This window comes from Eptesicus fuscus, chromosome 6 (assembly GCF_027574615.1).
Source record: "Eptesicus fuscus isolate TK198812 chromosome 6, DD_ASM_mEF_20220401, whole genome shotgun sequence".
Lineage (NCBI taxonomy): Eukaryota > Metazoa > Chordata > Mammalia > Chiroptera > Vespertilionidae > Eptesicus > Eptesicus fuscus.
This window is the reverse complement of record NC_072478.1, coordinates 70,066,135-70,087,409: the sequence shown is the minus strand read 5'-3', so window position 1 is coordinate 70,087,409 and position 21,275 is coordinate 70,066,135. Positions and strand designations below refer to the sequence as shown.

At 56.3% G+C, this 21,275-nt stretch overlaps 1 protein-coding gene across 2 annotated transcripts; it reads right to left on the bottom strand.

Annotated features, from left to right (window-relative positions):
* Window positions 1–4,414: 4,414 nt before the first annotated feature.
* PDLIM7 (PDZ and LIM domain 7) lies at window positions 4,415–21,180 on the bottom strand. 2 transcript variants are annotated; one of them, XM_054717775.1, is made up of 13 exons: window positions 21,082–21,180; window positions 20,036–20,142; window positions 16,316–16,467; window positions 16,206–16,236; window positions 15,696–15,814; window positions 14,929–15,065; window positions 14,732–14,768; window positions 13,720–13,781; window positions 13,335–13,572; window positions 12,222–12,402; window positions 6,171–6,291; window positions 4,907–5,022; window positions 4,415–4,749 (listed from the first exon to the last, which is right to left on the bottom strand). In XM_054717775.1, the coding sequence occupies exons 2-13, from the start codon at window positions 20,129–20,131 to the stop codon at window positions 4,663–4,665; spliced, it is 1,377 nt and encodes a 458-aa protein (XP_054573750.1). In that variant the 5' UTR covers window positions 20,132–20,142; window positions 21,082–21,180; the 3' UTR covers window positions 4,415–4,662. The 2 variants fall into 2 exon arrangements, with proteins under 2 accessions (XP_054573750.1, XP_054573749.1); XM_054717774.1 differs by lacking the exons at window positions 15,696–15,814; window positions 16,206–16,236 and having other exon boundaries at window positions 16,289–16,467.
* Between the last annotated feature and the right edge of the window lie 95 nt (window positions 21,181–21,275).

Sequence of the window (21,275 nt, the reverse complement as noted above, 5' to 3'; positions counted from 1 at the left end):
GCCCTCTTAAAATTCAAAACATTTTCCCAGACCCCTGCCTGGGAAACTCTGTGCCCACTATGCCCATGGACCCCTGGCCCTGGCAGTTTCTCCACAGCCCACACTTGGAACAAGGTGAGAGGATTTGGGAGAGGGAGGAGGCCCCACAGCAGGGCTAAAGGGACCTGGGACAAGTAGGTAGAGGGATGTTGGGCCTCAGCCTGAGGCACACAGCTGTTGAGTGATAAAGTCTGCATGGGAACCCACGTCACTACAGCACACCACATACCCTCCTCACTTCCCTTTCCACATGTAGCGGCTAGCCTGGCCTGGAATGTAGTCAGATGTAGTTCCCCAGGCTATAGCCAGCTAGAGGGTGTAGGACAGGAGTCAGGGAGTAGGTGTCCTGGACAAGGAGGAAGTGTATCCAGTGCAGTAGCATCCATGGTCAGGCGTCCTTGTAACATAAAATCCCTTAAGGCTGAGAGACTAAAGAAAAAGGCTGACAACTCTACATTATATCAAGAGTTTATTAAGGGAACTTACAGATGAGATGCATCTTGGGCAGCGGCAAGATGAGGTGGCTACCCTGTGTGCCGAGTGGCAGACACTAAGGGGTTACTCATATAGGAAAGGGCAGGATGGATGGGGATGTTAGGGTGTGACCCTCCCCAGATAAAAAGGAAAATGCTTGCTTGTGGGCATTGGCCTAGTCCAGGAACCAGGACAAAGTGAAGCATAGGGGAGGTGTTGATCAGTCTCTGAGGGGACTTATGGGAAGTGACCTCTGTTCTGGCCCTGATCTAGCTGGTTCCAGCCTGAGGCCCAGCAGCAGTCACCTCATTGACAGGCAGTCTCTACCCCAATCCCTGCCTGTTCTTCTGCTGATTTCCCACTGTAGGCTCCAGAGGGGGAGCCTATAACCCGGGACGGTGGGCCAGACCCAGTGACGGCTTCAGGGGTGGACACGTGATCCCAATCAGTCCAACGGGCACCAGCCCCCCAGGACTTTCACTGGAATCATTAAGAAAGGGCCTGGAGCCAAAGCCGGTTTGGCTCAGTGGATAGAGCGTCGGCCTGCGGACTGAAGGGTCCCAGGTTCGATTCCGGTCAAGGGCACTTACGTTGGTTGCGGGCACATCCCCAGTGGGGAGTGTGCAGGAGGCAGCTGATCGATGTTCCTCTCTCATCGATGTTTCTAGCTCTCTAGCCCTCTCCCTTCCTCTCTGTAAAAAATCAATAAAATATATTTAAAAAAAAAAAAGAAAGAAAGGGCCTGGAGCTGGCGGAGGGGTGTCTTTGCCAATGACGGGGAGGGCCTCCTGAGAAAAAAGCCAGCACTGAGGAAAGCTGCGCAGAGGGACAGAAACTCCTGATAACACCCACGGCACAGATCCCACCACTCTGAAGCCATTAACCTTTCCAGTTAATGAGAGAAACTCTCCGTTTCTAATGAAACTAGTTCGAATTGCAGTGGAAAGAGTCCTTCCTGATCTACTTAGTCCCCAAGTAATGGTCACTTTTGTCAGTGGCAAGAAGGAGAGTTGACCTTCTAGTCCCCCAGGCTTCGATTGGCACCCAGGCCAGTCCCGGTGCCCTCCCTGAGCACTGTAGTGACCCACTGCAGGCTCCCCCACTGCACAATGCCCCCACCTCCCAAGTTCTCCTCAGGCTCCCAGCAAGCTTCTGCTTGTCCCCTCAGCGCCCCTGGAACTCTAGCCCCCCACCAACTGGGGGGGAGCCCCACCTCCACTCTCAGGGTTGGCTTCGGACTCCGTGTGGCTGCTGCTCCCTTTGTGCCGGGGGCTCGCCCCTAAGCCCCCGGCCTCAGCCCCCTCCCGTAGCATGGCCGCATGGAGGGGTCCGCAGGGTTGTGTGCACCTTGTGTGTGTTCCCAGGCCACGCAGCACTGAAGAGGCAGCACCAGAATCATCAGTTCCTCCTCTGTTCTCTGTGCGCTGGTGAAACAGTTGCTTGCCCTCCACTGCCTCTTCCTGCTGACTTCAAATGAGCTCCAGCCTCTCTGAGCTGGAAAAAGCCTCTCTCTTGCTGGCTGTCTTTCCAGTTGCCCACGCAGACCCCTGCCGTGGGCTCTGCCCCCTCAGCTGGGGAGACTGAACTCTCCAAGGGTGCTAATGGCCCCCCTGCCTGACACCAGGACATTTCCCAGTCACCATCCCCCCAGCCTCACAGCCTGCATCCAGCTTTGGAACACACGATCCCGATCCCGCAGTTCTGTGTGGGGACAGCCTGAGGTGCGCCGCAGACCTGGGCCATTCTGGCTGGTGGCTCTGGACAGACCACTTTCCCTCTCTGAGCCTCCGGCCCCTTATCTGAAACACGCCATTAATGAGATTTCTCCTCAGTGCATTGTGAGGACTAGATGAAATTAAGTGATTGCTCTGTGGGTGCTGGCAGAGGTGACCATTCAGAACAGGTACCCCATGCTCGTTATTTACTTCCATCTAGGCGAGCCCTTTCTGAGGTTCAGTCCCCAGCTCTCTGCTCTTTTCCCCTTACATTCTCCCACCTTCCCTCGGCAGACACCTTCCCAGCGTCCTCCCTCCACCCCTCTTGGCACTTAGCTGAGTGAGTGGTCCTCCTGGCCACCACAGCCCAGCCTTCTAAGAGAGCTGTCTGCACTCTCTTGTCTGCACTCTCCTACATCCTCCCCCCGCCCCCTTGTTCCTCTGACCAGGCAGTGGCCCAGCTCTCAGCTAAACTGATCTGGCTAAATGTTACCTTGTTGCGAAATGCCTCTGGACGCCTGGCCTTATCTGCCTGCTTGACACTGTTGGCAGTTTCTGGAAACACTCTTGCCCAGCCCCAGCCCCCCCACCAGAGCCATCAGGCCTACAGGCCCACAGCTCTTGTTTTCGGCGGCTCCTGCTTCCTCTGCCCAGAGCTGTGATGCTGGTGCTTCCCAGGCCCTATCTCTTATCTATGTGGGGGCCCTGGCTGACCTCACACTGCATTTGGCCCACATTTATTATTTTTCTAAACAGGATTTTAAGAAGAAATCTTAGTTGCCAACATTAAAGAACCAGGATTTCACATAAAGGTCTGAATCTCTGGATGCTGTTAATAAACTGGCAGATCTGGCCACAGCTCGGCATTACCACGTGGCAGCCCCGGGTTGAGGCTGAGGGTGGCTGCCTGGGAGAAGCCTCTCCCCAGAGGACTCCCAGCAGCACTCACCATCCACCCCTGTGATCTTACTCGCTTGTATCCATGGAAACCAAGTGTGGACTGAGGGCTTCATGGTTCAAGAGAAACGGTAGAGAATACATGTCGCTGTGGAAGTGGGAGACACTGTTTAATATGCTACGGGTGTCTATGTTGAAAGAAAACCATATCCCTCCTGCTTTTCTCTTGGTAGACCTGCCTGGGTCCAGCTCCCAGCCATCCATAGGCATCAATTAGAAGCATCTGTGATGACTGCCCCAGACTGTCCCAAACTCATTCCAGAATTGAATCCAAGGTGAATCCAGACTTGAATCTTCAGCTGCTCCCTGAATGTCTCCTAAATGTTTCACAGGCACCTCATTCAGTCTCTCAACAAACATTTTTTGGCCTTCCACTATGCGCAGGGCACTGACAAGACATGAAAATAACACAGGAGCCCTAACTGGTTTGGCTCAGTGGATAGAGCGTCGGCCTGCGGACTGAAGGGTCCCAGGTTCGATTCCAGTCAAGGGCATGTACCTTGGTTGCGGGCACATCCCCAGTAGGAGGTGTGCAGGAGGCAGCTGAATGATGTTTCTCTCTCATCGATGTTTCTCTCTATCCCTCTCCCTTCCTCTCTGTAAAAAAATCAATAAAAAATATATTTATTTATTTTTTTTTTAAAAGAAAGAAAATAACACAGGAAGCCCTGTAATCATTGCCCAGGGTCCTCAAGAGAACAGACCCTTCTCTACTCTTAAAGGGGAGGGGCCCAAGTTTTTGAGAACACCAACTTCAGATGTTCATGCCCAGGAGCCTGAAGGACAGGTGGTCATGGATATGCTGCATTGTCCTGGCCTAGTTTGGGCCCTCTCTCCAGTTCCTTTCCAGTCCAGGCTTAGGACCGGAGCGATGACAATCCCCTTAGGGTGGAGGAGGGCACCAGTAAGAAGCAAGAGCCCCCACATAGGTAGGGCCAACACCAGAGTCTCCAGGTGTCAAGGTACCAGGCAGAAGTGAGCCTCCCATTTCAACTCTTCTCTGACCTCCACGCCAGGCTGGACCATGATCCGGCCCTCCCCTCTGTGGGTACCTTGGCCTAGCACATGGAATCCCCCTTCCTCTCCTCCGGCTGACCAAGAGCCCTCCTTGTCCCCATCACAAGGACCACTAGGATGGTTAGCCCTAAGAAACCAGTTTAATCTCTACCCTGATACGTGCCTCCAATCCCACCATTCCTCATGCAGAGGGAGGAAGCGCACACAGCACACAACTGGATACAGGTTTATTGTGGCACTGGATGTGAACAGGGGCCGTGCGGCCAGCACCGTGTGCAATGGTGGTGGAGGGAGTGAGGGAGATAAAGGGGGTGAGGCAGGGCCCAGGGAACCCCAGGCTCGGGCCAGGGGTCGGGGTTGGGGTGACCTTTGCCAACCCTACCCAGAAATCTGGTGGGATGACTCCAGAAACAGTGACCCCTTCCGCTGGGCAGGGAGAGGCAGCAGTGGGTTGGAAGGCTCACACGTGGGAGAAGGCATGGCTCTTGCAAAGGGGTTTGTCCTTCTTGGAGTAGAAAGTCTTTCCTTCCAGGTTGATCTGACATATCTGGGGACAGCCAGGGTCTAGTCATTGGGGTTGGGGGTAGCCGGAAAAGCCCCTTCCCAACCTCTCATGGATCCCAGAGGCAGGCAGTGGTGAAGCAGGAAAGCTGGTGAAGACCACAGGGTGCTGGGGTGGAACCCAAGACTGCGGGGGCACTCACCGCACACACAAAGCACGTGTCATGCCAGCTGAAGCCCAGGGCCTCCAGGAAGCGGTCCCCAGCGTCGATCTTGAAGTCACAGCCTCGGCATTTTGTGCCAAACATCTTCTCATAGTCTGAGAGGGATGGAGGCAAAGAGGAAGAAGGAGCTGGGTTCTCACCTGCATTGGCCACGCCCCTTTCGCCTGGCCCTGCCCCTTATTTCTTTTTTTAAAGATGTTTTTGATTTTATTGACTTATTTATTTAAATACTAGAGGCCCGGTGCACGAAATTTGTGCACGGGGGCGGGGAGGGAGGGTGTCCCTTCAGCCTAGCCTGCACCCTCTCCAATCCGGGACCCCTTGGTTTAGGCCCGGTCCCCGGCAGTCAGACATCCCTCTCACAATCCTGAACTGCTGGCTCCTAATGGCTCACCTGCCTGCCTGCTGGTCACCCCTAACTGTCCCCCCCTGCCAACCTAATCGGCCCCCTGCTGGCCTGGTCGCCCCCAACTGCCCCTTCCCTGCCAGCCTGGTTGCCCCCAACTGCCCCCCCCGCGGCCTGGTCACCCCTCACTGCCCCCTCCCACTGGCCTGGTCACCTCTTACTGCCCCCCTCTGCCAGCCTGGTCGCCCCTAACTGCCCTCCCCTGCCGGCCCGGTAGCCCCCAACTGCTCCCCATGCTGGCCTGGTCACCCCCAACTGCCCCCGCCCCCTGCCGGCCTGGTCGCCGCACACAGCCTGCTGTTCAGCTGTTTGGTCGTCCCTCGCTAACCCCCCTGCAGCCCCTGCAGACCTGGTCATTGGCAGCCATCTTTGTGAGGACGTGAGGGTTAATTTATTATATAGGATATTTTTATTGATTTCAGAGAGGAAGGGAGAGGGAGAGAGAGAGATAGAAGCATCAATGACAAGAGAGAATCATCGATCGGCTGCCTCCTGCACACCCCCTACTGGGGATTGAGCCTGCAACCCAGGCATGTGCCCTTGACCAGAATCGAACCTGGGACCCTTCAGTCTGCAGGTCAACGCTCTATCCACTGAGCCAAACCAGCAAGGGCTGTTTTTATTGATTTTAGAGAGAGAAGAAGGGAGAGAGATAGAAACACCGATGAAAAACATCACATCTATTGGCTACCTCCTGCTCGCCCCCTACTGGGGATCAAACTTGCAACCCCAGGCATGTGCCCTAACTGGGAATCGAACCTAGGATTTCTTGGTTCAGGGGTCGATGCTCAACCACTGAGCAACACCAGCTGGGCAGCCCTCCCCGCTATTTCTTACCTCGCTCACAGTAGGGCACCCCTTCTTCCATGTAGAAGGCCCTGTTCCGAATGGGTGTCTTGCAGGCTGCGCAGGTGAAGCAATGCACGTGCCAAGTCATCTTCAGGGCATGCATGATTTCCTGGGAGGAGGTGACAGTCAACTGGCAGCTCAGCCCACTCCTTCCCACGGTAAATGTGACATTTCCCTCCCACTCCCTATCTCCTACCCTGAGGTCTCCTAGTGATGTCCACTATGCCTCTGACTTGGCATGTTCAAAGCTCGGCTCCCAATCTCCGTACCCCTAATCTGCTCCTCCCACAGCTGTCCTCACCTCCATTTTTGGCAACTTATCCTTCCACCTACACAGGCCAAATTCCCCTCTCACACCCTGTATCAGGTCCACTAGGGAATCCTGTTGGGCCCACCTTCACGATGCATCCAGATCCTGACCACTGCTCACAGCCTCCCTGGTGCAGGGTGTGAGCCTTACATCTCTGGCGAGGTGACCCCATAAAACCAGCCTCTGCACTTCTCCCTCTGCTCCTACAGACTGATGTTAACCTGAGCCAGGCCACATCCCTCTGCTGGAATCCCTGCCTGCTCCACATTTCTCTGAGCAAAAGCCAGAGCCCTGTGATGGGCCCAGAGGCCAGCAGGTCTAGCCCCTGTCCCTCTGCTGCCTCTACATAGACTCTCGCCGGTGGTCAATGCACCACACACCATCTTGGGGCTTCACACCAGCTGTCCCCTCTGCCTGGATTGCTCTGCCGCCCTGGTATCTGCAAGGTTCAGCCCTCACCTCTTTCAAGTTTCTGCACAAATGGCACCTCCTCCATGAGGCCCACTCTGATAACATGGGTTCATACATTTATTTAAAAATGGAAGAGTGGCCCTAGCTGGTTTGGTTCAGTGGATAGAGCGTCAGCCTGCAGACCAAAGGGTCCTAGGTTCGATTCCAGTCAAGGACATGTATCTTTTTTATTTTTAATACATATTTTTTATTGATTTCAGAGAGGAAGGGAGAGAGTTAGAAAAATCAATGATGAGAGAAAATAATTGATTGGCTGCCTCCTGTACATCCCCTACTCGGGGGGATCGAGCCGGCAACCCGGGCATGTGCCCTTGGCCGGAATTGAACCTGGGACCCTTCAGTCTGCAGGCCAACACTCTATCTACTGAGCCAAACTGTCTAGGGCAAGGGCATATATCTTGGTTTCAGGTTTCCCCCTCCCTCCCCGCCGCCCCCCACCCCGCCCTGGCCTGGGCCCTGGTCAGGGCTGGTGCAAGGAGGCAACCAATCAATGTGTTTCTCTCATATCGATATTTCTGTCTTTCTCCCTCTCTTCCACACTCTCTAAAAATCAATGGAAAAATATCCCCAGATGAGGATTTAAAAAAATAATAATAAAACAAAAATGGAAGAGTGTGGACCAAGCTCTATCTGAGTGTGGCTCGTGTCTAGGTCTCAGATATACCATCTCTGCCCTCCACAATGTCTATGTCACATCTTATATCACATCACAAGCACCCGGGCAGGACTCACTGCCCAGAGAAAGCAACATGCCCCCCAAAGACGGCAGAAATGGGTTTTGTGCCCATCTGGTTGACTCCAAAGCTGGCTCTTCCCACTGCCTAGGACAGGACAGGGGCTCCAGCAGGATGTGGGGGCCCACAGCTGGGCCCAGTGGGTACATGGCAGGAAGGCAGGCTTCTGCTGGTATTCACAAGGACCTGTGAGCAGTACTGAATATCTTACCCCTAGTTTCCTAAATCTGTCTGCTTCTCCCACCCCCAAGCCCCTGACCCCAGCAGTCCCCCCACCCCCACCCCCAACCTAGGTGTCTCTGCCTGCCTGGGAGGCTTGCTGAGGCACACCTGACCTCACCAGCCTCCCCCAACTCCAAACTCCTAACACAGCGCCTGCCACCTCTTCCACCTCATCTCACACTTTCCCGGATGTCGCCTTGTAACACAAGCTATTCCTTCTGCCTGCAGCACTGTCCCTGATCCTTCTCCAAGCTAATTCCTACCCATTTTTAAAAAATATGTTTTTATATTTATTTATTGATTTCAGAGAGAGGAAGGGAGAGGGAGAGAAACATTAATGAGAATCGCTGATCAGCTGCCTCCTGCACACCCTGGCTGGGGATCAAGCCAGCAACCCAGGCAAGTACCCTGACCGAGAACCTCCTGGTTCATGGGTTGACACTCAACCACTAAGCAACACTGGCTGAACTAATACCTACACATTTTAAGTTCAAGTTAGAGGCCACTCCTTCAAGTGTTTACTGACCACCTCCTACATAAGGGCACAGTATAAAGCGTGAACAGCCCAGCCGGTGTTGAGCATCAACTTATGAAGTAGGAAGTCGTGGTTCGATTCCCGGTCAGGACACATGCCCGGGTTGCAAGCTGGATCCCAAGTGTGGGGCGTGTAGGAGGCAGCAGATCAATGATTCAATCATCATTGATGTTTCTGTCTCTCCCTCTCCATTCCTCTCTGAAATAAAAATATGTTAAAAAAATTTAAAAATACAGCATGAATAAAGCAGCCCAGTCCCAGCCCATATTCGTACCTGGGGAAGACGTGGTACAAAAGGACTGGGGGTAGTGGGTAAATTGTGCAGTGTCTAGCCTGGTGGGAAGGGTGGGCATCAAGAAAGGCGTTCCTGAGAAAATCCTGAGTCCCAGATGAGAATGAGGTAGAGAATGCTAGTGTTCCTGCCAGAGGACACCTGTGCAAAGGCCCTGAAGGGGAGGGGTGGGGGAGAAAAGCACCTGTGGCTGGATTACCAGGGTGAGGGAGGCTGGTGGTGAGTGGTGAGCCTTGAGAGCATGGGGTCCCAGATCAGAATGGGTTCTTCCTTATGTGTCCCCCCATCCTCCAGAGCTCCCTCCAGCTCCTCTGGAACTATTTAATTGCCCTGTGCCTCTCCTCATTCTCCACACTGAGCTTTGAGGACGCAAGTCTTCAGCGCTGGGCGCAGGCAGGCTACACAGCCCATGGCAGGTTGGGGAGGTCAGCCTCCTATCCCATCGAGGGTGAGGATGCTCCTTAGGGTCTATCAGGCCCTGGAATCCCTACAAGAGGGGAAGCTGAGGCTGCAGGGCCACTCTGTGGAACCACCAGCCTGGGCCAGGGCAGGAGCAGAGTTTGCCATCAAAGCTCACTCCAGAACCCAGGATTCAGCCTGTTCTGTGAGCCTCAGCTCCTCATCTGTGGCCTGGGTGATAAACCTGCCCACCTAGGACTCGGAGGGAGGGGGCAGGAGGAGGGTGCAGTGTAATACCAGCAGAAAATCCAGATGCCCAGCTCAAGAGATCCTGGGATCCAGCCCATTTTCCAGAAGAGTCAAATGGAGGTGGCCTATTCTGGCAGGGAAATGGCTGTGACCTTGGACAAAACTCCCTCGTCTATCAGAAAGAAATAACCCAACTGACTTCATATGATTGTGAAGCTGGATGCCTACACACAGTAAGTGCCACATGAACTGTCACTATAATGACGAAGACTGTGATAATGTCCATTCTCCCATCTAATGATGGAACCTCTTTTTGCTGGTCACATGGCTGCCCCACATGGACAGTAGCCTCCCTTGAAGCCCAGTGGGGTCATATGACTGAGTTCTGGCCAATGGGATGGAAGCAGAGGGCTGGGTGGCAGCATCTTCTAAAGACAGCTGCCATGGGCCTCCCATCCCCCCCTCCCTTCGAATGTCATGCTGGCTGGAACATGAAGATTTTGGCTGAGGCCCAAAGCCATGGGCTGTCAGTGGTAAGTAAACCTGTGCAGACAATGGCCGAGTAACAAGATCTAGGAGCCTGGATCTACCAGTCCTGGGCTGCCCACCTCTGGACTTTAAAAAAATATGCTTTTAATTATTCAGCGAGAGGAAAGAAGAGGGAGAGACAGAAACATCAATGATAAGAAAATCACTGATCCACTACCTCTTACACGCCCCCCATTGGGGATCAAGCCCGCAACCTGGGCATGTGCTCTGACTGGGAATCAAACCGTGACCTCCTGGTTCATAGGTTGACACTCAACCACAGAGCCACACCAGCCAGGCTGGGCTTTCTTAGGTGAGAAATAAGCTGCCATCATTTTGAATTTTCTACCACTTGCAATCACGGTAACCTAATATGAGTATCACCACAGAGCTCTCTGGCTACCTGTGGCAGCTCTGTCTCTGGACCCAGAAATAAGAAGCATGAGTGACAGGAAGAGCCCAAGCTGGAGTCAGCTGGGCCTGAGGCTGTTCCCAACTCGTTCCCCCACTTTGTGAAGCCTCTTGCTCCTTTCTGGACTTCGGTTTCCATAAATATACAACAGTAACCCCCTCAGCTTGTCATCTCTGTTTGTTCTGTACCCTTCTCCCTGGCTCTGCCTTCAGCCCGATACCCTCCGCATTCCCTTCCCCAGTGTGAACTCCTGTCTCTTCACAAGGTGTCCCCAGCATGGGGCTCACTGCCACACTTAACAAAGAGAACTGATGGGGGAAGGCAGGCAGCCCATCACCCTTCGCCATGACATGTGCTGACCTAAGTCCCTAGCCAGCTCCAGTGGCAGCTCGGTTGCCCTGCAGGAAACCTGGCCAGGCTATGCCGTGTGTGTAGTCTCAGTGGTAAGACTAAGATTTTAAATCACAAGTTTTTGAGTGTGAGTTTCTGGCTTTGCCACTCAATAGTCCTGTGTCCTTCAAGCACACCAAGTCATCTCTCAGAGGCCTCATTTTCTCATACATTAGGGGTGCAGACACTGTAGAACAGCCTCTCAAGACTGTCACAAATAACCCCCTTCTCTTTTGTCTTCCTCTCTTATGAGTTTGCTCTGTGGCATCTTTAACTACGGAGATAAAGATGCACATTCCTGGTTTTCCTTCCAGGTTAAAAGGCAAAACTTCATTAAAAAAAATACCATTTGCCCCTCTGCCTCCTTTCTGTCTGCAGCAAGAATATAAGGCCAGGGCCTTGCACAGTCACCTGGCAACCATGATAGGATAAGTTTGGGAACAAATGTCTATAGGCTAAGGATTTTGGAGCAAAAAGGCAGGGAAAGCCTAAAGGCATCCTTAAGCCGCTATTCCAGACCTGCAATTTTTATGATTAAATATAACCCCTCCAGCCTAAATCTCTCCAGTGGGCTTTTCTGTCATTGCAGTCAAGTGCAATGCCACAGCCACAGCTTGTTTCAACCTGATCCACATGCACTTCCCTTCTTCGGGGAACGTTTTGCTAGTTTCAATTCAGGGAACCAGTCTTCCCCCATTCTCGGCCAACTCCTGCTCCAGGGCCCGTGTCACCAGGCCAGGCCAATCCGAGACACGGGGCTTGGGTCAGAGATGGGCATGTGACGCAAGCCAGGCCGATGAGCAGCGGCACTGGCACTCCTGATGCATCAACTGGCCCAGAAGTGAAGCTGACGTTCACTCTGCAGTGCTAAGCTGGAGATGTAACCTGGAGCTGCGGTGGCTCCATTTTCGCTGCCTTCTAGGGAACAGCAAGCTGGGAATGAAGCCAACAATGAAAATAGAGGCAAGTAGTAGGAAGAGTCCTGATGACCTCGGGACCTGCCATCAGCTGGGCCTGAAATTTAGCACCCCTTGGGCTTGCCAGTTATTTGAGCCAATGCACTGTTTTTTTGTTGTTGTTAATCCTCACCAGAGGATATTTTTTTCCATTGATTTTTAGAAAGAGGGGAAGGGAGAGAGAGAGAAACATCCATTGTTTGCCTCCTGCACACGTCCAACTGGGGACCAGGGATCAAACCTGCAACCCAGGTAGGTGCCCTTGCCCTTGACCAGGAATCGAACCCACAACCCTTTGGTGCATGGGCCAGTGCTCTAACCACTGAGCACACCTGCCAGGGCTGAGCCAATACACTCTTGCTCAAGCCCTTTTGAGTAGGATTCCGGTCATTGTTTAAAGGATCCTGGCTAATGCAAAGTGAGTCCAACAGAGCAACCCATTTATCAAGCCACTAAGGATCGAAAGGGCTCATGCAGGTAGAGCCCCTCAATGCCAACAGGGTCAGACGCACCTTCCCACCCACCTGCCAACCCCACTCACGCCTGTGATCTTTTTCTTGCACTTGGCACAGCTGGGTGCGTAGCGCATGTCGTAGCAGGGTGGGCAGAAGATGGCACCCTTCTCCTCGAAGAAGCCGCCCTCTTCAAGGACCATCCCACACTGGCTGCACACAAACTCCTCGGGGTGGTACGCGTGACCCAGTGCCACCAGGTAACGGCCCCTGAGGGGGAGGTGAGGGCAGTGAGAGGGAGACATACAAATGAGGTGGGAGCTCCTGGCCCGAGCCCAAGCGGTTTACTGAACACCTGTTCTGAAGCCTAGAAGGGTAAGTTCATTCTCTGCATTTCCCAAGGGAGGGAGAAAACAGGCTTGGGAGAGGACTTGCTCATGGTCACACAGGGCGAATAACGAAGCTGGATCACTTTATGACATGAGTGGGGCAGTGTGGGAATAGGGAGGAGGGTTACACTGGGTGGGGCTGCTGGCTTGGGCCCAATGAGATGAGCCTGAGGAACTGGGGCCCTGCAGGGCAGAAGGCCCAGTGTCCATGAGTCCTGAAGACCAGTGGGTACCTGAGCAGATGCTATCCTGCTTGCCTGTTCTATCTGGCCTGGGGCGAGGTCCACAGGTCCCACGTTCTGCAGAGCATCAGAGCTGACAGGAGTCAAGAGCAGGGGTGGAGCCGAGAACTAGAAAGCCTCTAGAATCTGGTGCTTTGATTCTGGAGGGAGGTTTGGGATCCGGTTGGACCCCAGAGAGCAGTGCAGAGAAGGAGGGGCCCCGGGCCTGTCTGCAGAGCAGAGGCTAAGTAGAGACCAAGCAAATAGGAGGGAGAGAGGCAGAGGGGCTGGGAGGGGCAGGCCCTTCTCTGCCTGAGAGCAGCCAGTCTCTGGATGAGCTCTGATGCATCGCTGGCACTTGCTTCCATTTCACTGGGGCAGACGCTGATAAAGACTGATGTGGGGAGGGGGAAAGTGATGCAAGATTCAGAATCTGAGGACCCAGGTCAGGTTCCTACCCCCACTCCAAATGGGAACTGAATCTGTATCCTGTGCAATGGCAGTTGAGATGAGTGGAGAGACAGATGGGAGAACAGCGGTCAGAAAGACACTAGGACAAGGCATCAGGACAGGAAAGGAACAGGGCACCCACCGGATGACCTTGTGGCACTGGTGGCACACAGGAGTCTTGCCATTGCTGCCACCGCCCCCTCCTGTGCCCCCTCCAGCAGCCGCCTGCACGATGGAGGTGCGGTTCTGCAGAGGCGTGGGTGTGGCGGGCTGGCTGTGCCGGGTCAGCACTGTGCTCGTCTTGTCCGGGGCGTAGCGCTCAGCAAAGGCAGGGTCCACAGCCCAGGGTGGGCGGCTGGTAGGGCTGGGGGTGGTAGGGCCTGCCAGGGCCAAGGAAAGTGGCTCCGGGGGGTGCCCAGTGACCCCAAATGACAGGGATAGAACCCAAGGCAGCTTGGAGGGACCCACCACCCCCATAACCTGGAGGCCACCCACCCTTCCCCAGGCCCAAGCCCACTCTCTCTCACCAGGCCAAGGTTCCTGGGATGTAGCTGAGGCTGGGACTGGGGCTTCTGTCCTGGGCACCTGGCTGCAAGATCTGCCATTCAAGGCACTGCACGGCTGGGTCTCTTAACAAGACCCCACCCCCCAACCTCAGTCCTGTTGGGCCCATGGGAGATGCCTGGGTGCATGTGAGCTGCTGGGCTGGACTCCAGATCCCACCAGGTAGGGATGGGTCAGGCAGCTTCTCCCAGCCAGGTTTCAGCCGGCCTATCTGTTGTACAGGGCTGGGAGGTGAGCAAGGATCTTGCTTCCAGGGAAGCTCTTGGGACTTCCTCATCCCCAAGATCCAGTTCTGAAGGCAGCACCCTCTTTGTCAGGTACCACCTCCCACCAAGACCCAGACTGGCAGGGCCCACAATGGATCTAAACAATCTAGTAACCCACACCCAAAATACAAACCAAGCCCACAAAGACAGAGGCAGAGAAAGGAGGACTGAGTGTTTATTTCCATGCCCAAGCCAGCACAGACCTGGTAGACAGCAGTACCAGAGGGCAAAGAGGGAAGGCAGTGGCAGATGAAGCCGGGCCCTATGCCAGGCGGGCAGCCAGGGCCAGGCCAGCAGGAGGCTCAGTACAGGAGCAGAAAAGAGGTGGGCCAGGGAGGCCAAAGCTGGAGGCACCAGGGGTGCCCTGGGCAGGAGGAAGAGAGAGAGAGGCAGAGAGGACAGCTGGCCAGCCAGCGCCGGGCTACGACTGCACGTTGAGCACGTGGGCAGAGCGCTGGTGGTGCCAGTCCCGGAGGCGGGTGTAGCGTGGGCTCTGCAGCTCCAGGACATACTTTTCCCTGAGGGGCAGAGAGAGAAGGAGGAGGAAGTCGAAGGAAGGAGAGATGGAAGGGAGAAAAGGAAGGAGGAAGGAAGGAAGGAAAGGAGTCTGGAGAGCCCTGGCTGGGGACCCCCAGGAGCAGACACAGGGTGGTGGCTGGAATGGGAGAGGCAGCAGATGAGAAAGAGGGACGGGTGCCTGTCCTTTTACCTTGACTTCTTCAGGTGCTCCTCATCCGGGTCTTGCACTGAGAAAGCAGAGGCAGGCATTGACCAAGAGAAGACAGAGGGCCATCCCAGCCCTGAGCCCTGGCAAAGGGTCACAGGGTGCCTAGCCAGCTCTGGCTGAGCCTAGGTCCAGGCTGGGGGCCAGGAGGAGAGTTTGCCCTGCCCTGGGCTGCCACTTACTGAACTCGGTGCCCGTGAGGTGGGCAAGGATGCGGAAGGAACGGGATTGGCCCGTTCCGGGCCGTGGCCGCCAGTCTTCCGTGTCCTCCATCAGCCGCTGCTTGCTGGCATCTGGGACCAGCGGTCGGAGCGGCTGTCTGTGGGGAGGGTGTGGCTCAGAACCTCATTCCAGGGGTGACCAGTGGGGTAGCCCCTCCCGGAATTTATGCATGTGGGCTATAGTGATGGGAGAGGGGGTAAGGGCAAGGCCAGGACCCTGCTGGGTGAATGAGGGGTAGGGTAGATAAGTGAGAGGGAGCCAGGGTAGGAAGGGGCCACCACCCAGAATGCCAACAGGAAGGAAGAGAGGGACAAGCAGAGGGGGCTCACTGACTTGTCAGGGGTCTGCACCTGTGAAGGAAATAGACAGATGGGACAGGTAAAGGAAAAAAGGGACAGATACATGGGAAGAAGAAAGATAGCATGGGGTCAGAGTGGCCGGGGCAAGGCTGCACTGAGTGTCTGAGTCTCAGTGGGCCCAACACCACACCCCAACCCCGGGGTGCCAGCAGGGGGCGCTGCCTAGCTCAGAGCTCCCATATGGGCAGTGCCTGGGCAGCAGCCATATCACCCTAGGAGGAACCCTAAACCTGCAGTCCCCGCCCCGGCCGCCAGGGGTCACTGCCGCACAGTGCCAGTGGGGCTGGGGTGCAGAGCAGAGAGAGCAGCAATGGGTGGGCTTAGCAGGTGGACTTAGCGTGGGTGGTGGGCCGGCAAGACTAACATACCCATTCTGCTGTGGGGTGCTGTCAGCCAGCAGGGGCGCCCCGAAGGGCCGCGCTGTCTTGTTGAGGGAAGTGCTGGGTGCAAAGGTGTACCGCGGGGGGTCCGAGGCAGGGGCCAGGGCCTGGGTGGAGGGGGGAATGGGAGGGGGCCTGGGCCAGAGCTGCGGAAGGGGTGCCCACCCCCCCACCCGGTGCAGAGAGGACAGTGGTGCTCCAGCCCTGCCCCTACACGTCTGGATGAAGCTTTAGTGGAGGGGGTGACTCAGGTTTCAAGGGGCCCATTTGGGAGCAATGATTTCGGCTAGCAGCACAAGCTGGTAGAGGTATTGTGGACAGACAGGCAGAGATGCATGGGGTAGCCCTGACCCAACTCCCAGTTCCCCACACTCTCCCAGGCTCCAGCTTCTGCCCCTTACCCTTGGAAGGGGGTACCGAGGCGGCTGTGCAAGGAAAGCAGGCCAGCCGGGAGTCCAATCCCACCCCACCCCAGATGGCCCAGGCCCTGTCGCCTACCTTCCGAGGTTTGCTCTGAGCCGTCTGGGCCCTGGAGGAGAACAGGAAAGGGTGACAGAGAGCCACGACCAAAGGCAACTCACCTGCCAGGTGGGTCAGAGCCCTTATACCTGCTGAGACCCAGGCTGAGGTGCTCCCCACAGGCTCGGATCTTGTTTTGGGCTTCAATGTGCGTAAGGCCTCCAGCATTCTCCCCATCGATACTCAGCACCCAATCACCAACAGCTACCCCAGCCTGTGCAGCTTTGCCTCCAGGCGTGAGCTGTGGAGAGAGAGAGGAGGGTCACCAGAGCATAAGACTGCCAACCAAGCTGAGGCCAACAGCAGTCAGCCTGCCTAAGCTGCCCGCTTCCAGAACCCAGAGGCCTCTTCATTCAGCTGCTGGATACTAGAGATCTGGGAGGGGTGGGGCTCACCTAAGCTTCACAATCACCCAGTCTATTTAGTTATTCATCTCCATGACCCTACCCACAGTCTAGAGACTGCCATGATGTCAACAAGCTGCCACCCTCAGGTTAAACCCCAAACTTCTCAGCTCCAGTTGGCTTCTTGCCCAGACTGTTCCACCTACCAGACATGTCCTCTGGCTTATGCACGTGGCTAGTTCCTTCCTGACATCCCTGGGTGCTCTCACTGACCTCTTGTGTGCACAGGGTGCTGGGACCACCACCAGGGATCTGCCAGGCTCCCCTGAGAGCCTGGAATAGGCTCCATAGTCTTCAGGTTCCCAGTGAACAATGCATGCCTGAGGCCCATGGTGTCAGCTGGGGCTTCTTGGCTATAAATGTGCCACTTCATGCCCTTCAATTGCCACTTACCCTCTCCCCAATCCTTTGGGCTCTGGTTGGGGATCCCTGGTTACTGTGGCAAATGAGGAGCAATAACAGGATGGAAGGGTCACCCAGCAAGGGCTGAGACCATCAGGGATGACTTGTGAGAAATGGTGGGTCTTGGTGACAGGAGTAGTGTGTGCTACCCAGGGGGTGAGAGTCCACTTATGAAGGCCTCAAAGGTGGGGGGAAGGAACCAGGACTGGGCCTTGAGGTTAGGAGGTTCCGTTAGCAGCTTGAAGGCCTAGGGTATGGTTATTTCTCAGGTCACTGACAGAAGTGGCCCTGACAAACCCCACTGGGCCCTCCCAGCCTTCTAGTCCAGCAGCAGCAACCCTGACAGGTGCAGTGCTGCTGTTCATGGGTGTAAGCTCCCAGGATGCCTGGCCAGCTGCCAAAGGGCCTGACATAGATCAGGCTTCTGAGGGGAATACCTAGAAGGGAGATTCATACTTCACAGCTGGGGGTTGGAGGGCTTGGAAGGTACAGAAGGTACAGGAGGCTCCTCAGGTGCTCAGGCACACAGACTGAGTTGAAGCCGAGCAAGGGGAGGCAAAGAGACCAGATGCAGAGACTGACAACATTGGAATAAGGGAGAGATGGGTTTGATGGTTCTGTTTCATGCTTGGGAGGTTTGAAGGGTAAGACATGGGTGACTCCTTCTTCACCTGCTAAGTGGTAAGAATACAGCTTCCATTTATTGAGCACCTAGTATTGCCACATACTGACACTGAATCCTCCAACAACCCTGTGGAAAAGAGTCTGAGATTATACCCATTTCATACATGGGAAAACAGAGAGGTTAAGTAATTTGCCTCAAGTTGCCCAGCTAGCAGGAGGTAGGGCCCAGACCCGACTCTAAGGCTCCACTACACCAGGCCAACTCTGGTGAGTGCTGGGGCCCAACTCAGAGTCAGCCTACCTGGAAAAACTCCCTGATTCCTTGGCTGAGCCTGGATTCCCTGTCACCTTTAGTTCAATCCAGCCCCTTACAATGGGCACAGGGAAGTAACGCCCTTGAAGGGAAGTGACTTACTCAAGGTCATGGTGAGTCAGTAGAAGGGAAACCTGGTGCAGCCACTCCCTACCCACAGGGCTGGCTCCTGGGAGGTTTGGAATGAGCCTGAGGTGGGGGTTTTGGGGTGGGCAGGAGCAGCTGGCTCCCAGAGTTGGGACAACTTCCTTCCTAACAGTGGGAGCGAGGACAGGAAGCACATGAGGGATAGGGGCGGTGTCAGTGAGGTGGAGAGAAAAGCATGAGAGCTGGGAGGGCAGGAAGGGGGCGGGGGATGGCTGGAAAGAGAAGCAAGGAGGCCAGAGGGACCAAGGAGGGGAAAAGAGCCAGAGGGGCTGGACACTGCATGGGGTAAGGGGTGAGTCAGCCTGAGGGCTCCACTGAGCAGCCCAACCCCCCAGTCCCAGACATTACCTCATCTCCCAGGCCTGGGCCCACAGCCAGCCCTAGCCCCTCCCTCCTCCCTCCATGCTGGGGTCAGGGGAGAGGGAGAGGGCGGCCCGCTCAGAAAAGACCACCCCACCCACCTACCCACCCACTCACTAGGGCCCAGGTCCAACTATGGGGCTGGGATTAACTGGTGGCCTCATCCACATGCTAGGGCTGCTGACAAAGGAGCCAAGAGTACCCCCAACAGGCCACATCTGGAAGTCCAACCCCCAGGCTACTATGCTGCCCATCCTCACCAATGAAAAACTAAGACCCAAGGCTCCTCAGCCACAGTGGCCAGCACTTTTCCAGGGAGGGGATGTAGGGTAGGTTTTCATGGCTGCAAGGCTTGAGGATTGTATGGGGGGGCGGTGTATGGTAGGAGGACCACTGCCCTTAGCTACCCTGCTGGCAGGGCAGTTTTCAGGGGAAACGGAGGAAAGATTTGTGGGGAAAACAGTGACCACCTCCCTGCCCTGGCCATCAAGCCCAACACCCACAGACAGACTCCACCTTACGGCCCCTCTCAGGCTGGGCAGTGCCTGGACAACCTTCTGACCCCCTCTGGGCAGTGCTTGTCCTGGGCTTCCTGCCAACAGCTGCCTGTCCACCGGGTGCCTGGGTGGGCCTCTCTGGGCAGGCGGATTGGGCACAGAAATTCCCCACCCCCTCCTAACCCCTAGACCACAGTCAGAGACACCAGCCCAAGGGCTGGCCTCACTGTCCCTGGGCAGGCAGTTTGTTCTCTGTACACCACAATTGACCCTACAACTGGAGCCATGGCCTGGCGGTCACTAGCTGAGGCAGCCACCAATGTGGTTCAGGGGTCCAGACCTAGGCCGGCCATTTTTGGCTCTGCAGAGGCCTGCCACCAGTTGTTCATCCCAGTGTGGGGCTGCATTCTTGGGCTTATAAGGCAATCCCCCTGCCGCAGGGAGGAGCCAGCCCGCAACCCCACCCCGCCCAGGGCAGGCTCTCAGGGGCTGAAGTCAGAACCCTAGAGCCCATTCCACACCTACTTGGGGTCAAAGGCCACTGCAGTGGATGGGAATGGAAGTCCTCAGATAGGCTGGAGAAACAACCCCACCCACCCAAACTGCAGCCATCCCAGGGCCTGAATTCTAATCCCTGCTTGGCCAAGGAATCTCCAAAGGAGCCCTTCCAATTCAGCCCTGAGGTCCCTCACTTGAAAAACAGGTGATAATGGCTATTTCCTGGGTGGCCATGAGGCTGTAGTGAGATCTTGCAGTCAATACCCTGCCCGGGGCCTGGCAACAAGTATTGTATTGCTCCCTCAAGCAGCTTACCCGCTTCCTAGAGACCTCAGGTCCCCTCCTGCAGAAGGGGCCTCAGAGGTGGCCCCAGGAGCTTTGTGGAATGGCACCAGGTAGTGCAGTGCTGGGGAAGCCCCTCCTAGCATCCACCTAGTTAGAAGTCCTTGTAACAAGTGCCCCCCCCTCTGGACCTGGACACCTCCTGGTTTTTGGCCCTGGCTCCAATTCCTTCCATCATCCACAGGAGACCTGAGCACCCAAAGACTCCTGGTATAGGCTCACCCGGGAGATGGAGAGGGGCACATTGAAGTCCTTGCCCCCTTGCAGCCGAAAGCCCCAAGGGGCTGGTCCCTCCAGCACCACCTTGAAGGAGTCCATGGTGCCTGCCCCTGAGAGAAGAGAAAGGTGAGTAGCCCGCATGGTAGGGCAGGTAGGCACAGCTCCGGACACCAGCCTTGGACTGGTGCCAGGCAGGCAGGGACAGACACGGAGCACACCCAGGTCCCCCGTAGGCAAGCACCTAGTCAGGTTTGGCTGTGCTGCGGGAAAGACAGGGGCAAACCCCCCTCCTCCAGGGACTGGGAGGGTGAGGAGAGCCAGCATCCAGGCTTGAAGTTCTTTGCATCCAGAGCTAGTGGCACGACCTCCCCCCAAGCCAACTTGGAGTCTCGGACAGCGGGGTGAGTCAGGGGCCGGCGTTCCTCTCCCCCGCCCCCAGGTCCCGGCAGGCAGGCCGCGGCTGAAGCCTGGTCGGGCTATATAAGGCGTGTAAGCTGACACTGTGCAGAGCCAGCGGAGGGAGCACCCGGGGGCTCGGGACTCAGGGGGGAGGGGTGGGAAGGGAGGCGGCTGGAGCGGGTCCTAGTCATTCCGGGACTAGTCGAGGCTCCTGGGAGCCATGATGGGACATCTCTAGGCGCTAAGGGGGGAGGGGGCGGCGGCGGGGGCGCGATCCCGGCGGAGATCGGTGGGGGTTGGGACCCCAAAGCGTGGCCGGTAAGGGAATTCATCCCGGAGCGCAGTGGAGGTGGTACCTTCCATAACGGCCTGCTACCATCCAGATGTGACTCAGTTTCCCCCTGGCCCCCCGCCCAAGTCCTGTGCCGCGACCGAGTCCCAGGCGCAGGAATCAGCGCAGGCGCCGATCTGCCTAGCCGCAGCCGGCTTCGCCGCAGGAAGGCGGGGGCGGAGGCGGGGGCAGGGGCAGGAGCCCGGGCCCGCGGGAGGAAGCTCAGCGCTGGCCACGACCACTACAGCCCTCTGTGGTCCCTAGAAGCCCCCTGGCCCCTGCCTGACCCAGCCCCAGCTGCCCCTGCGGCCGCCTGTACCTGTTCTGCCCCACCGGGGCACTGCTCGACGGCGGGCTCCAAAGAGCCGCCTTGGGATCGGCCGCCGTGTTCTGGCCCCGCCCCCGCAGCCGCCGTCCGCTTTGAGGCCACGGAAAGGGGCGGTGTCTGAGGCCACGCCCAAGGGAAGCCCCTCCCACCGGCGGCCTCTCCCGCCACGGGAAGCCCCACCCAAT

Excerpts from the sequence above, each read along its gene's own strand:
- PDLIM7 (XM_054717775.1), bottom strand. The coding sequence starts at position 20,131 with ATGGACTCCTTCAAGGTGGTGCTGGAGGGACCAGCCCCTTGGGGCTTT. Across the intron at positions 15,815-16,205 it reads CTCAGAGCAAACCTCGGAAG|GCCCTGGCCCCTGCCTCGGA; the intron begins GTAGGCGACAGG and ends CCCTCCACCCAG. Across the intron at positions 13,782-14,731 it reads GAGCACCTGAAGAAGTCAAG|CCAGGTGCCCAGGACAGAAG; the intron begins GTAAAAGGACAG and ends CAGATCTTGCAG.